We start from the raw sequence: 15,351 nt of genomic DNA, 5'->3' as shown, positions 1-15,351 counted from the left end.
TGTTCCCTACATTGGAACCTTTGATCACAGAGATCAAATGGCACCAGATGTTTAGGAAAATAACTACAGTAAAGATCCTGTATCTCCAAGAAGGAGTGCAGAAGGAAAAAGAAATTTTTACATGCCAAAATACTCCCATGGTTGGAAAGTTGAGCTTGTCTGGGATAAAGTAACAGCAGACTGAGTCTGTGGAGAGCCCAAAGCAGATGCACTCAGCCTGTCTGAGAGCCTCCTCTCCCACTGTTGGTACATAAGTGCCACAAAATGTCCCACAGTGTAGACAGGAGCTGCATTGCCCAGGGCCCCTCACCCTGGCAGGCACTTGGCTTCACCCATGCAGAGCCTGAAGCATCCCTCAAGGACCCACCTGGTCCTGCCCTCATGGCAGGTCTGACTCACTGTCACAAGAAAATAGCAAGCAAGAGCAGTTCCCCTCCAAGAAAAGCCTTCAAGAATTGAGCCTCTTTATCTCTTTTCTATTGCAGGCAGCTCCCAGGAGCTTTGTCTCTAAGAAGAGCTGCCAGCTGAGCCTGGGTCTAAGTGGGAGAAAGCCCAACTGAGCCCCAGGTGAGTACCTGGCTCATTCCTTCACCTGGCATGAGCTCAGCCTACTGACATCATTCAAAGCAGACTGAGATGATAGCACCCTTTTTGCCCCCCTTTTTCCTGTATTTCCACAGTCCCCCAGACTGCTCACATGGTTGCAGCTGTGGCACACAAGGATCTTTTCTTCCCTCACCTGTGCTTTGCTAATCCCTCCTTGTTTGGTTTGTTTGAGGGGAAGGCACCTCAAAATCCCCCTGGAGCTCCTCGCGAGCTCTGATCCTGGTAAACAGAGTCTGATGAGCTCGGTGCTACCCAGGAGATGCCTGATCACCAGCCACCCCACAGCCTGGGACAAGCCTGCAATGGTCCCTGCGTTTCAGCCTGGGCCACTGGCTCGGCAGATGGAGCTCCTTCCCAAGGATGTGGGCAGAGCAGCTCCCAGACAGCAGTGGGATGCTGTGGCCACTACTGGCAGCTTGGAGCAGTGCATGGACCGTGTGCATCTTGAGGAGTCAGAGAGAGATCTGAAACAGGGAAAAAAGTTGATTTTGCAAGGCTTTTTTTCTACCATCTTTGGAGGAGGAGCTCGAATAAGAAGACGGGAATGGATCTTCCAGATCCTGTTCCTATAGCAATTAGGAATGAAAGACCTGTGCAGTAAACTCTACCTTTTTTTTGTTTTCCCAGTACTGAGGGACTGGAATCCTTTGGATTAGGAAAAACCTCAGGTAATATTACTGCTCTAGACCTGAGCTGGCTTTGCAAGGCTCCAGGGGACTTATGACACTGTCAGGCTTGCCCAGGGTAATCAGCTTTGCAGTAGCACTCTGTACAGGCAGAAACCAGCAATGTCTGTGCAGCCACCTTCACGCTGAGGTGAGACAAAGCCCCCGAAGGCATCAGGAACCATGGGGAGCAGGGCAGAGTCCCCAAAATCAGGATGGTTTCCAGAAATAGGCCTGCTCAGAGCTGTCTAGTGGTGTGAGCTGGTGAAGGTCTCTCCATATGCAGGGTACAGCCACAGGCCTCCCAGCTGGTCAGGCTCTGTGGCTGGCATGGGGTTAATGTGAACCAAACTGCTGCTCCAGCCCAAGGAGCTGGGTGAGATCCCCACGGGCCAAGGGTTGAAGCAGTGAGGGAGTCATCCCCATCCATCCCTGGAGCTATTGGGCACTTCTAAAGACCCAGACCTGGGGTGAGAGGTGCACTCAGCATTAGGGCTGGTATCCTCCCTGCTCCAGGACACAAATGAATGTATGTCCAGGTGGAGCAGGATCCTGCACCACTCTGAGGGGCAGGCTCTGACTGTGTCCTTTCTCTCCACCTCCTCGTGCTGCTGCAGGTGTTCTGTAAGCGCCGTGTGCTGCTGGCAGAGATTTGGTTGTCTCTACCTGCTCCACACGGACTGCAGAGCAATGTCACTTCACCCTCTGCAGCCACCCCCCAGCCACTTCCACCTTGTGTTAAGCCTTGTTGGGCTTGTAGCTAATCTGTGGCAGCTCATGCAATAACCTTGGCTCTCCCTCCTCAGCTGCAGAGGCAGCAGATGCCTCTTTTCTCACACCAACTATATGCACAGAAAAAAATGGTGAGCAAACCTCCCCTGAGTCCCTTTATTGTCCATAAATCCCCCATACACCGCCCATATTTGTGAGGCTGCTGCAGGAAATGAGAGCTAATGGGAACTGCTTTCTACTTTGCATGACTTTTCTGCTAAAAAGGTCCATTTTAAACAGTCTAAAAGAGCTTGGTAAATGATTAATCAGTTCTTGCAGTATTTGACAGGGCGGTAGTTTGTTTATGGCTTATTGTGTTTAGCTACCTCTGGCTCTTTCTGCTAGGACATGTTGTATAATCTCCCTAAAAGCACCTGATAGTGACTAAGTGTTTGATTACCTGTAAAAGGAACTTCAATATAGAAAGCTGCCCTTCTCTTTAAAGGAAAAATTGTTTCCTGATGGGTTCTTGAAAGAGTGATGCTCTCTCTGAACCACCAGGAAGGTAAACATATACAGAATCACAGAATATTTTGAGTTGGAGGGGACCCTCAGGGACCATCCTTTAGTCCAATTCTTAAGTGAGTGGCCCATCCAGGGATCAAAACCATGACCTTGGTGCTCTTAGCACCAACTGAGGCAGCCTCAGAGTCTTAGAATGCTGAAAATCTGAGGATTCAGGAATCACATAGCTGTGATTCCTGAATAGAGGCCTGACAAGCTTTGTGACACGGGTGCCAAGAGACTGGGGGAGATTCTAGGGATGAATTTGGTCTGGGGGAAGGAGACTCTGAGGGTAGGTGCATAAGGGGTTTAGGCGTGTAGCTGCCCTTTGAGCTGGCTGATTTGTGTTTTGTCACTTGAAACCCTTGAAACTCCCGTTCAGCTATAAGAGGGTCTAAAGTCCTGGCTCATTTTCGGCTTATCACAGTTATGTCAATGTTTAATCTGTGCATGCTAAGTGCTGCTAAGATCCTTGGGGTGAGGAATCCTGGCTCCTTTCAGCCTGGGCGACAGACAGGCCCAGATCCATACCTGATTAGCACCTGATAAAGTAGCCCAAATATAACACAGCATCTGGCTTCCAGGGCACTGTGTGAGAATTCAGCAGGGCCTGTCTTGGGAGCACTTGCACTCTAGGGAGGTTAACAAAGCACTCACCAGATCAGAGAGGCTCTGCAAGGACCAGCTAAATATTCCCAGGCAAGGGTCTCTGTGATGCCATAGCCCCATGGATGGAGCAAGGATAGGGCTGGATCAGGGCTCTGGATCACCTCTGTGCACCCCTTAGCAAAAGTCCTTCTCATCACCCCTGGGCATCTCTCAGGCTGACAGCTAGGCCAGCGGGTGTTTAATGCTTTCTGGAGACATAAACTTTAAAGGATGGGAGTGCAACTTCAGAAGCTCTTCTACCCTGGTGGAATCTATGCTAGGAATCCCAATTTCATCCTGTCCTGCCTCCAGAAGCACCAGTGCCTGCTCTCCCCACTGACCACTCACATTTCACCTCTACTCAGTGAGGGGAAGGGCTGGGGTATATATATGTGGCATCCCACAACATCATAGGAGTGAGGAAAACCCAAAAAACCCTGGAGACAGGACAGCTTGGCTCAGGAGTTCCAGCTTGCTTGTATACGATTTTTCTGCCCCTGATCTTCTGCTCCTGGGGAAATCAAGGGATTTAAGACAACTCTCTGGGAGTCAAATCGCTGCATAGAAAGCTTGCAAACTTCCCTCACATCCTTTATTCTTGGACAGATTTTTGAGTCATGATGTCCATGTGTTCTGGGGGTTTTAATGTGTTGCTTAATATTAAAAAAAATAAAAAAAAAGAATAAAAAAAAAAGAAAAAATACAGAAGAAAAAAGAAAGAAGAAAAAAAGAAAGAAGAAAACCTTCTCTTTCTATTTCTTATTTTTTCACCCTGAAAAATGGTGCAACTTGTCTTAAAGGGAAGTCCTGTCCCCAGGCTGCTGGGACAGTGAAAGGAGGAAGGAAGAAGAGGAAGAAAGCTCCTCAGTCAGCAAGTGAGGACTGACCCAGCAGACAATAACACCTTCAAAATGAAAATGTTGTTTTGCAAAAACAGGAGGGTTTCTCTGGAAACCACCTGGAGCTGCAAAGCCGTGTCAGGAGCCAGGCCAGCACTGGGAGGCTGCCAGCTCTGAGCACTTTGGGGCTGGCAGAGTGCCCTGAGCATGCGTAATCCAACCTGCTCCCCAAAACCACCCATGTCCTGGATCACCATCTCTTTGGGGCAGCAATATCCTTCCTTTTCTTACCCTCCTCCCCTGGCCAGGGCTTGCCTGAGAACACTTTTATCCACTCCAGCTCTTTTTCTCAGCTAAGTCTCTCTCTTCCCAAGAATGTACTTCAAAAACTAACCAGGCAGTTAATTTGGGTGGTTTGGGATCTGCTGTGATCGATCCAAAATGTGTTGACCTCTGGCATTTTTAATGGCTCCCTGGGTGACTTATCATCTCTGTATATTTGGACACCGATGGCATAGTGACACAGGTAAATACACCCAGCCATCTATTGCTGGGCACAGATCAGATGAGCAAGCTGGCTCCTTTTCCCTCTCTCCATATAGGCTGCTCCTGCAAGTTTTCATCCTGGCAGATCACACAGACCCCAGGAAGGGGCCAGGGGAGCCACAAACCTGGTTGCACAGAATGCATTGCCTCAAGGCTCCAGCCTCAGTTTCTCCTGCCTGTGCTCTTGTTGGGAGTAGATACTCAGCTGTGCTGCATTAGCTGGCTTGGTGATGCTTGATGCAGCTGGAACACGTCACTTTCTGTGCATTTCTCAACAAAACAAGGTTTTGATGTAGTCCTGGTCTTGCAATAACTTCAATTTAATACACCTATCCTCATACTGTGTACCAAAACATCTTCCAGCTCCACTGCAGTATAGCATCTTGCCTGGCAGAAGTCCAGCAGCTACTGAGTTGTACTAAATTAGGAGAACTGAATGATAATAAAAAACAGAGACAGAGAAGTAGTGGAAGATTCCCTTTTTCCCCTGCAAGGGCCAGAGTGGCTTTCCTGGGGTGATGGCTTTGGAATAGGTAGCAGGGCAGGCAGTTGAAGAGAAAGAGAAACACATCCCCACACCCCCACATCCCCATACAGTTCAGGGAAGGAGAAAAGTATAGGGAGATAAAACATCTTTTGCCAGCTGCATCCCTGGGAGTGTGGTGGGAGCAGGAGGTGGGGGCTGGAAACTTCAGCACAGCATTTCTCTGCCTGTGTTTAATGCAGGGAGGTTGTGGGCAAGAGAGGAAATCCAGCCGGGCTCATAATTAATGTAAACACAGATAGCCTGTTATGTCCAGCTTGTATGTTCAGGCACCAGCCCCTTGCCCTGGCCCCATTCTCCTCCAGGCTCTAGTCTGACTTTCATCCCTTCATCCTTGCTCAGTGGGACAGAGTGAGGCTGCAGCCAAGAGAGGGTCATAGGAATCCTGGCACAGACATGCTCCAAAAAAGCTCAACACAGCTGCCACTGAGCAGGCTGCCACTGCAGAGCAAAGTGAGCCAGAGCCAGAGGGCAGGGAGGCCGGGCTGCGGAGACAGCAGGGGAGCTGCGGCCCTCAGCAGGATTTAATAGGGTTTTTTTGGTGTTTATAACTTTCTGTTTTATGAAAAACCATTGCAGGTGTGAGGAGCCAAGCTTTGGAAAGGACATTGTGACAAAGCTTCATGCAGCATCTTGGATTTTCTCATCACCAGCTGGAGTAAAAAAATTCAGCAGCAAAGTTGCTAACCAGGTGTTGAGGCTGCAAAGGGATAATGGACACTCGGATTACGCACCGCTTGGGAAAACATGGAAACTTTTCAAAGAAGGGTGCCAAAGAAGGGCACTTGACTGACAATGTAACCCCAGTGAAGCCTTCCAAGGAGCTGAGGCCGATGCTGGGTGCCATCCTGCTGGGCCTCATCTTGTTCATTGCAGCAGTGGTGGCCTGGTGCTACTACACGGTGTCCCTGCGGAAGGCGGAGCGGCTCAAGACGGAGCGGCCGGGCGGGGGGCCGGCTTCGTCATCCGCAACCAGCACGGCGAGGTGGTGTTCCGGCTGGCCTTCCGCTCGGGCAGCCTGGACCTGGAGTCGTGCTCCAAGGAGGGCGAGATCCTGAGCTGCTCGCGCTCGAGCCGGGGCCCGCTCAACTTCTTCATCCAGACGGTGAAGCCCAAGGACACGGTGATGTGCTACCGCGTGCGCTGGGAGGAGCTGGCGGCCGGCCCGGCCGTGGAGCACACCATGTTCTGGGAGGATGCCCACTGGTACGGGGGCTCGGAGATGAGCATCCAGCACTGGCCCATCCGCCTGGCTGGCTACCAGGAGCCCGTGCCCTACGTGACCAGCGACGTCTACTCCTTCCGCGACAGCTTTGGCGGCATCCTCGAGCGCTACTGGCTCTCCTCCAAGGCGGCGGCCATCAAGATCAACGACTCCGTGCCCTTCCACCTGGGCTTCAACGCCACCGAGCGCGCCCTCTTCTTCCAGGCCCGCTACAAGGACTCGCCCTACAAGCCCCCACCGGGCCAGCAGCCCTTCCCCGAGCTCAGCTACCGCGTCTGCGTGGGCTCCGACATCACCTCCATCCACAAGTACATGGTGCGCAGGTACTTCAACAAGCCCTCCAAGATCCCTGCTGAGAACGCCTTCCGGTACCCCATATGGTCCACATGGGCCCTTTACAAGAATGATATCGACCAGGATAAACTCTTGCGGTTTGCTGAAAAGATCAAGAAGTACCATTTTAACTGCAGCCACATAGAGATCGATGACATGTACACCCAGGCCTACGGAGACTTTGACTTTGACCCTGTCAAGTTCCCCAACGTAACAGAGATGTTTGCAAAGCTGAGGGAAGATGGCTTTAAGGTCACTCTGTGGACTCACCCTTTCATAAATTACAATTCCTCCAATTTTGGTGTGGGGATTGAGCGTCAGCTGTTCATCAAGGAGCCCTCGGGGTGGCTGCCAGCCATGGTGGAGTGGTGGAACGGCATTGGGGCCATCCTGGACTTCACCAACCCAGCAGCCCGTGACTGGTTCCAGAGCCACCTGCGCCAGCTGCGGCACAAGTACGGCATCTCATCCTTCAAGTTTGACGCGGGCGAGACCAGCTACCTGCCCAAGCAGTTCAGCACCTTCCGCCCGCTGTCGGACCCCAGCATCTGGTCCCGGCGCTACACGGAGATGGCCATCCCCTTCTACGAGCTGGCCGAGGTGCGCGTGGGCTACCAGTCACAGAACATCTCCTGCTTCTTCCGCATCATTGACCGCGACTCTGTCTGGGGCTATGAGCTCGGCCTCAAGTCCCTCATCCCCACTGTCCTCACCATCAGCATGCTGGGGTACCCCTTCATATCTGCTGACATGATAGGAGGCAATTTCTTCCCCAATAAAACCAATGGGGCGGTGGAGATCCCCAACCGGGAGCTGTACGTGCGCTGGCTGGAGCTGTCGGCCTTCATGCCCTCCATGCAGTTCTCCATCCCGCCCTGGCTCTACGACAAGGAGGTGGTGGAGATCGCCCAGAAGTTCACGCAGCTCCACGAGTCCCTGGTGGCCCCGCTGCTGCTGGAGCTGGCGGGGGAGGTCACTGACACGGGCGACCCCATCATCCGTCCCATCTGGTGGATCTCGCCCCGCGACGAGGCCACTCACCGCATCGACTCCCAGTTCCTCATTGGGGACACCCTGATGGTGGCTCCTGTGCTGGAGATGGGCAAGCAGGAGCGCGATGTCTACCTGCCAGCGGGCAAGTGGCGCAGCTACAAGGGGGAGCTGTTTGAGAAGACCCCGGTGCTGCTCACCGACTATCCCGTTGACCTGGACGAAGTTGCCTATTTCCTCTGGGTTTCCTAACAGGCTCCTCTTCAGCTGTGCAATTGGTGATTAGTTTACTACTGGCTTTAATAATCTGGGAATTTTCATTATTTTTAATGCAGCAATATTTCAGAGTGCAATTTGAAGGAAACACTGAGATCTCTGTTCTGTGTGGCAATTGTTCTACAATAATTTATTAAAATGTATTGGATGGGTGTCTTTGTTACTGCATTGTGACAAGTGTAATGATCAGAAACAGTCTCTGCTCATAATCTTTTCCCACCAAGAATTGCCATGCACGCTTCTTCTGTCTAAAGGCAATTACATGGTCTCCTTTGTTACCCAGTTTCACAGATGATCCCCTGGGACACTGAAAATTTCATGTGCTTAGTGAAAGAGGCAGCTGCAGCAAAGTACTTTTTTTTTTAAAGAAAGCAGTCTGTGGTTATCCTGAAGAGGAAGGCACCAAATTTGCAGCCTGCATATGAGATGGGAGCTGCTGCAGGAGTTAGGAGTTTGCATTTCCCATGGCCTGAGCTATCCGAGCAGCAAGAAAGCTACAGCACTTGCTAATGCTGTGGCAGCTGTTTTCCCCCTTTTATAAATTACTGGGAACCATGTCCATGGTCTGCATTCAGGTAAACCTATAAAATGTGGTGATATCTCATGGCAGTCAAGATTAAATCCTAGTACCAAGTAATGCAGAAGTTTATACTTAGTAGGCTCCATGTGTGTTTTAGAACCATGTTTAGGACAAAGGTGTAATCTGTCAGGTGCCGGGAGAGAATATGGCCTCCTCAGAGGGTTCAGACAATTAACAAACCAGCCTGAGTACCAGGCTGCCTCAATTTCCCCACTGAGGATGTTTTCCCATCCTGTGTTAATGGAGATCCCAGTCCACGACAGGTGGATCCTTCTGTATCCTTCGGCCAATAGAGGTGATCTTTCCAGAATGAAGGTGTCTCAGCAGCTCCTGAAGGCTTGGGGTAACCAGGCTAGCTGTGAAACTCTTTCCACTCTTGGTCCAATGTTTCCTGCTGTTTTTAAGCAAAAAGAAATTTTAGGTTGACACGACTAAGCAGTTTAAGAGAGCCCAAGGGTCTCTGGGCTGCAGTGTGCCTTCCCAAAGTGAGAGACAGATCACTTTGCTGGCTCCAGCACACTTCCAGTGGGCACCTGGGAGGTGAAGCTGTGTGTAGCCCCAGGGCAAGAGAAAGCTTTGTTTTTTAGGGGTATGCCCACGGGCTGCTCCATACAAAAAGTAAACAAAATGGGTCTGGGGAACATTGTACTCACTTGAGAGCTTGTCTGGTGCCCAGAGGAAGCAGATGTAAAACTGGCTCAAACCTGTTATCCATCAGTAGGTCCATTGTGCCACAAGGACCCTGCATGGACACAACAGCAGTGCCAAGTGGGGTGAGCCAGAACATCTTTTAAATGCCCCTGAAAGCAGCTGGAATTGCAGTAATGCTATTGCTGGTGTGGCAGTGGAGAGGGAAAACCAGCCTTAATGCAGGGATGTGAAAGGAAAAGCAATGTTCAGTCTGGCAGTTGAGATCAGGGTTAACAGGACACCACCGAATCCTTACCATGGGCTTTCTCTCATGCCAGGATGGTAGTTTCCAATGAGGCATCTCTCCAAGTCTGAGAAAGTGTTTCTACATTTGCTGCTTCGAAGCTCCAAATGGTTCCCCACATTGGTCTTGGGGGAACCAGAGGGTCCCAGGGCGGCCCTGCAAAATTCCTCTGGATGTTGTTCCTGCACTAAAAAAAAGTTTTCTGCAGAGCTCATGCCCGCAGTGCTGAGAGAGGAGAGAGCCAGACTCCATCACCCTCATACAGTACCTCTGCCCCTGTGATCAATGTGCTCTGCATGCACACAGCTCTGCCACCCACCTGCACCCCAGGCTGACGGGGAGAAAAACAGGCAACACTGAGACTTCCTGCAAACCCTGGGGGTGATATGGGATGCCTGGTCCCATGGCTGCAAAAATGCCCCCCTCATCCCTTTCCACTCTGTCCCTCAGGGCCTTTCCCTGCTGCCCAGCTGCTCCACAGGCAGCCACAGGGGACAGGTGCTGGAGGCATCCTGTGAGCAGGTGGCACCACAGCCACATCTCCACGCCCCTGCCACACAGGGGCTGTGTGCTGTTGGAGGGACATCTTGTTTGCCTTGCTAAGCTTCAGTCATTGTTGATTTTTTACACTCCCAGTGCTGTGCACATGCTCTTTGCTGGAGGTGCTGGTGACATGAGACTCTCCTACAGAACCTGGCTCACCACAGGCTGCCTGTTTTTTGGCAGGGGAAGTTTACTGCCCTCTTTGATGACTGCTGAGCTGAAAAACACCCAACCCTACAGGCAAAACAAAAAACCCAAACAAATAAAAATCTGTTTTTCTCTACTTGGCCTCTGGGATTTTGTGTCAGCACAAACCATCTTCATGGCTCTCCTGGCACAAGTGATCTGCAGGCTGGCAGCTCCTGCCTGGATTGAGGAGGCTGTGCTTTTTCCTGAGGCTACCAGCCTGGCCATGTGCCCAAAGGAGCTCTGCTGCTGTCAGTTTGTCCTTTCACCACAGTCACCCCCAGCCTCGGGCTCTGCCTGCCTGTTGGCTTTTTCTTACTTTTAATCAAAGCTGTGATTTCAGGCAGGCATGGACACGCTCACAGCTCGGGTCTCCTGGGCCAGCAGCCACTGCTCTGCTATCATCCATAGGCACCTCCTTGAAATCCAGTTTGCAACAAACTGGGCTTTTGCTGTAGCTCCTCTAGGGTTTGGATTTTGCCATTAACACTCCTCCCCATGCAATGCCCAGCTGTGGATGTGTTTTCAAGCACTGCCATGTAGTGAGACCCAGTATGGAGCTGATCCCACTCACTGTCCCCATGTCCATGGTGAGCCTCCGACACGCTGTCTACACACTGCAGCAGGTTTTGTGAGGATGTAAACCAAACTCAAAACCAAAGCACCAATTCCTAGGAGCTCTGTATCACTGAGAATCTCCTGCAAGGCTGTGAGTGCTCTAAGTTGTCAACTCTAAGTTGTCAAAGGTCTTCAGCAGTGCCAGCTTCATCCCCCATGTGATCATGAGCCAAGTGTATGGATGGCACTTACACCCAAGGAAGAAGTCAAAGGAAAAGCATTGGGAAAATGTCTTTTATTGCAAAAGGAATGAAGTGAAGTCCCTCTCAACCCTCAAGCCATGCTGTATGGGTTGGTCACTGCTAGTGATGCCCAATGGCATAAGGCAGCTATGGTTTGTGTGGTAACAATGGAAAGGGAAGGAAAAACACTATTTGGGGCAAAGAGGGTGATGGGGGGCAAGGCAGGTTCCTAAATGAGTTTCACATGCTGCATTCCTGGCCCTCCCATAGCCACAAACATCTACTCCATCCATGTCCTTGCTGTCAGTACCATCTGGAAAAGGGAACCATGGGAACGGTGGGGACAGTCAGAAGGACCTTCTGGAGAGCCCAAGGGAAGCTGAGAACAGGCTCCTCTTGCTCATCCCCTACAGTCTTGAAGTGTGTGTCCTTTGAAAGCAGCATAGACTAGCAAATCCCCAGACTCAGTGTTGATAAATCTTTTTTGGGGTGAATGTCAGTAGAAATAGGGCCATGACCCTAAAGGTGTGTGTGGTCCCCACTCCTGGGGGCTGACACAACACTGGGACTCACCTGGACATGGCCTTTTCACGGCCAGCCCTAAGGCACAGCTAGTCTCTGCTGTCAGGACCTAAGGGAGGACAATCCTCAATCCAGTGGGATTGTCTGCCACCACTGCAAACAAGAGTGAGGTTACTGCCAGTTTTTCCTTTTAAAATATACCTAAAAACTGCAGGCTGCAAGCTTTAAATAAAACAACAAGCTCCACCCTGATTTCAGTGAAGACTAGGGTAAGAAAAGCCCCAAATCTCCCTGAACCACCAGCCCCACCAACTTGGTACAAATGGACATAGTTAAACTTCTTTTTGTTTTCCAAAATTTTATCTCAATCAAGGTGATTCATGTTACAGTTCATACCAATTAGCAATTAGAAAAGTGGTTAAAAACAGACCCACCAGCATTACAGTCTGACAGAGGACAGCATGTACAAACACAAGCATCCAGAAAACCTGATTCACAACAGTGCAAGCTTCAAAATTCAATCACATAAGCATAATGTGTGAAAAGGCTGAATCCAACTCCCAAACCTTGTCTGGGGATTTTTCTTGGCTGAGACAAGCTAAACCAAGCTTTGGCCTGTGACCCATGGCATAAATCAGAGAAATATCCCTAGCAGCAGTTCCCAAGGTATCCGTGCAGAGCTTCTGGTCTGCAAGGTCTGAGAGATCCTCAAGTCCCGTAGTGCTACAGCATAGTGTTAGAAATAGTGGTTTTGGTAAAAAGTTGGATGGAAAGGCCATCGAGAAGCCTGTGAGACAGCTTAAGGCAGCACTGCTGAGGCTGTCCCCAACATCAGCTCATAGTCCTCTCAGCAGCTTTACCTTTCTCCTTGCTGGACCACTGAACAGCCATGTCCACTTGTGCCTAATTACAGCATTTAGAAAAATAAGGATATTCTATAATCTTACCCATTCATTGATATAGCTAAATAAAAGAAAATGATAACTTTGTTAAGAAAATCCTTTCTTTTTCAGGGGAGGGGAAAGAAGACAGTGTGTCTAATGGAGAATTTCCTCCATGACCTTCTTGACAGTGCCTGAAACCACTGCAAGGAGATTGAAGGCACTCATCTGGCTGCAACCATCATTTTAACAGTAGGAGGATACTAATAGAGATGCTGTGTTTCTCTTTACACAGCCTCATCCCTCATGAGTGATGCACATGGTGAGTGGCACAGAACCAGGGGAGGAGAAGACAATATCTCATGGTCATGCCACGATCCTTCCCATGGAGTCCTGTGCCAAGAATCCCAATTCTGCACTGGCAGCTGAGCTGTGCAACAACATCTCCTCCACCTAACTGAGGCCTTAAGTTTTGGCTTTCATATTTTCCAGATTCTGTACTGCATTAGTATATAACTCTGAACTTCATATAAAGTGTTAGCAAGTTCTCCTCACAGTTTAGTCAGACAAAACAATCCTTTTCCAGCCTGAGAACCAAGGACACCATTGCAGCTTCAGGCCCAAAAAGTATAAACACTGAATTGAGGAGAACAAACTGGGAGGATGGGACTTCACAACCTGAAGCTATAATGGGACAATTAACCCCAATGTGGAAATGGATCAAAACTTATAAAAGTGTGAAAACTCGTGACCTGTCGTCCATCTTGGGTGAAGCCACGGCCAGGACCTTGTACTGCACAAAGTGTATCCTTTGAAGGCCTTTTAATAAATAACTATTCCATTAATACTGTCTAGCCTCTGTTCTAGGTAGCCTCTTAAGGCATCATAATGACTCCCATGCCAAGGGATGACAAGTATTTAATGAGCAAAGGGTGAAAGGGAAGAGCTGGAGCCCCTCAAAGCTCGGTCTTCATGCATTTCTAGGGCTGCAGAAGCTCCCTCCATACTTGGCCCTTCTTAAAGGCTTAGGCCAGTCTCATCTCCTCACCTTCAACATCACCCTGCAAGCAAGGGCCAAGTCCTGCCAGTGCTCTGATGGGTGACACCGAGGTTCCAGGATTAATTCCTTGACAGAGGGTTTCTGTAACTTGTAACATCACCATTATCTGCACCAGTGGCAGAGAAGAAACTTCAGTCCTTCAGAATTAAAAGCCTGAGAAACAAACAGACTTCAGGAAATGCTTGTGCTCCAGCTGGCCAGGGACCTGTAAGGCTGCCCTACATCTCACTTTGGGATTAAATTATACAGAGCAGATTCAGGTCTTAAGGGAGTCCATGAAATCAGACCTCCTCACTTCCTAACTACAAAAGCATTTCAGATTTTGCCCCTAACACCGAAATTTCTCCTCCTGCACCCCATCACAACCCCCAAACTTAGTGCATCTCCTTTTCTGCCTCCTGAAAAGCTCTGTGGCTGGAGATGGGCTTTGAGAAAGATCCTCATGGTACCCAACCCTACCCAAAACATGCACCATCTCCCCGCATGGCCGACTCCTGCCAGACCCATGCTCAGCCCAGACACAATTCCAGGAGAAGCCCCACAGATGCTGAGCTGTCCCTGGCTGGCTGTAGCCTGGGCAAGGTGCCCAACCCTTCCCAGCCATCACAATTCAGTTCTGCAGAAGCTCATTAAAAATTCAGGGGTTGACACATGTTCCAGCTGGGACAGAGCTGGGAATTCTTGCCGTCGGGAAGACTTCAATCCTGTTGGCCCTGCCTCGGGTCTCTGTAAATGCATTTTCCTGTACAAAACCAATGGGAAATCTGCCAAAGAGGCAGCTGCTGGGGACCTGGGCTGCAGGATGAGATCACCCCACACACCCTCCAGGAGCCTCTGACAGCAATCCCACCCCCAGCAACACCAACACTGCCTGAGAAAGCTCCCCAGGACTCTCCCAGGGAGAGAGGAGGGCTGACTCAGGAAAACTCTCAACAAAATCATCACCTCTAATGGTGACCTGAGATGGGTATTAGCTTAACTTCGCGTTACATGAGAACATTTCCGTGGGTGCAGTGAGAACAGGCACTGGCACAGACCCATCACTTAGCAGAGCTGGTGTTTTCCACCCACAGGCTATCGGCAAACGGCGCTGTCAGTCCATGGCACGTGCTGCTCGCAGGAACCGGCTGTTCCCACACAGTGTCTGGGGACAGCTCTGCTCCAGGCAGCCCTTCTGCCAGCAACAAACCTCATCTGTCCTTAAAAACCAAAAAGGATGGAATCAGCAGGATAATAATGTAACCAAGTGGGGTCATACGGGCTTTAAAAAATGGGACATGCTGGTAGAGGCGGTGCTACTCCAGGAAAGGCAATGTTGATGCCCCGGGCAAAACAGACAGGCAAGAGCCTTGTAGAGGAAGTCAAATGGGTGAGCAGGTGGGATGCAGCTGTCCCAGCAGGAAATAAGCGACCCATTCAGTTAAAACACATGGACATCACTTGAGTGACCTGGCCTGCCTGGTACCCAGGAAAGCGTGAGTATGGGGCAATTGTTAGTTCAGCGCCATGCCAGGCAAAAAGGGGAAAAAATAGGTGTGTATATATATATTTATATATATGTAACTCTATTTTGCTTTATGCTCTTAAAAATATCCATTTGAATATATTTGCCATATTAAAAAACTTATGGTAGGCTGTGCTGTAGCAATCCTCCCACAGCATACACCCCCATACCCACTGCCAGGTGCTCCCACAAGACTAGGAATGCTCCCCACTGGCACTAGGCAACTTCCAACTCCTGAAATCCTTGAGAACTGAAAAGCTAATGGGTATACCACATGTCTGCAGACAGACTGACAACTCCTTTCTGACCTAAACAGATAAATTGCTGCCTACTGTAATCCAATCAGAGCCTACCACCAGATCCAAATTAAAAAAATGAAGATCAATCTCCAAAT

General features: G+C 50.0%; 1 protein-coding gene across 1 annotated transcript; it reads left to right on the top strand.

The window, feature by feature from the left end:
• Nucleotides 1–5,836: 5,836 nt before the first annotated feature.
• Nucleotides 5,837–7,941, top strand: MYORG (myogenesis regulating glycosidase (putative)). Its single transcript, XM_014308640.2, is given in 2 exon segments — nucleotides 5,837–6,065; nucleotides 6,068–7,941. Coding segments are annotated over 2 exon segments (2,085 nt in total). The 3' UTR covers nucleotides 7,924–7,941.
• Nucleotides 7,942–15,351: the final 7,410 nt, after the last annotated feature.

Source organism: Geospiza fortis, unplaced genomic scaffold, assembly GCF_000277835.1.
Source record: "Geospiza fortis unplaced genomic scaffold, GeoFor_1.0 scaffold49, whole genome shotgun sequence".
Taxonomy (NCBI): Eukaryota; Metazoa; Chordata; class Aves; order Passeriformes; family Thraupidae; genus Geospiza; species Geospiza fortis.
This window is presented reverse-complemented; position numbering and strand designations above follow the sequence as displayed.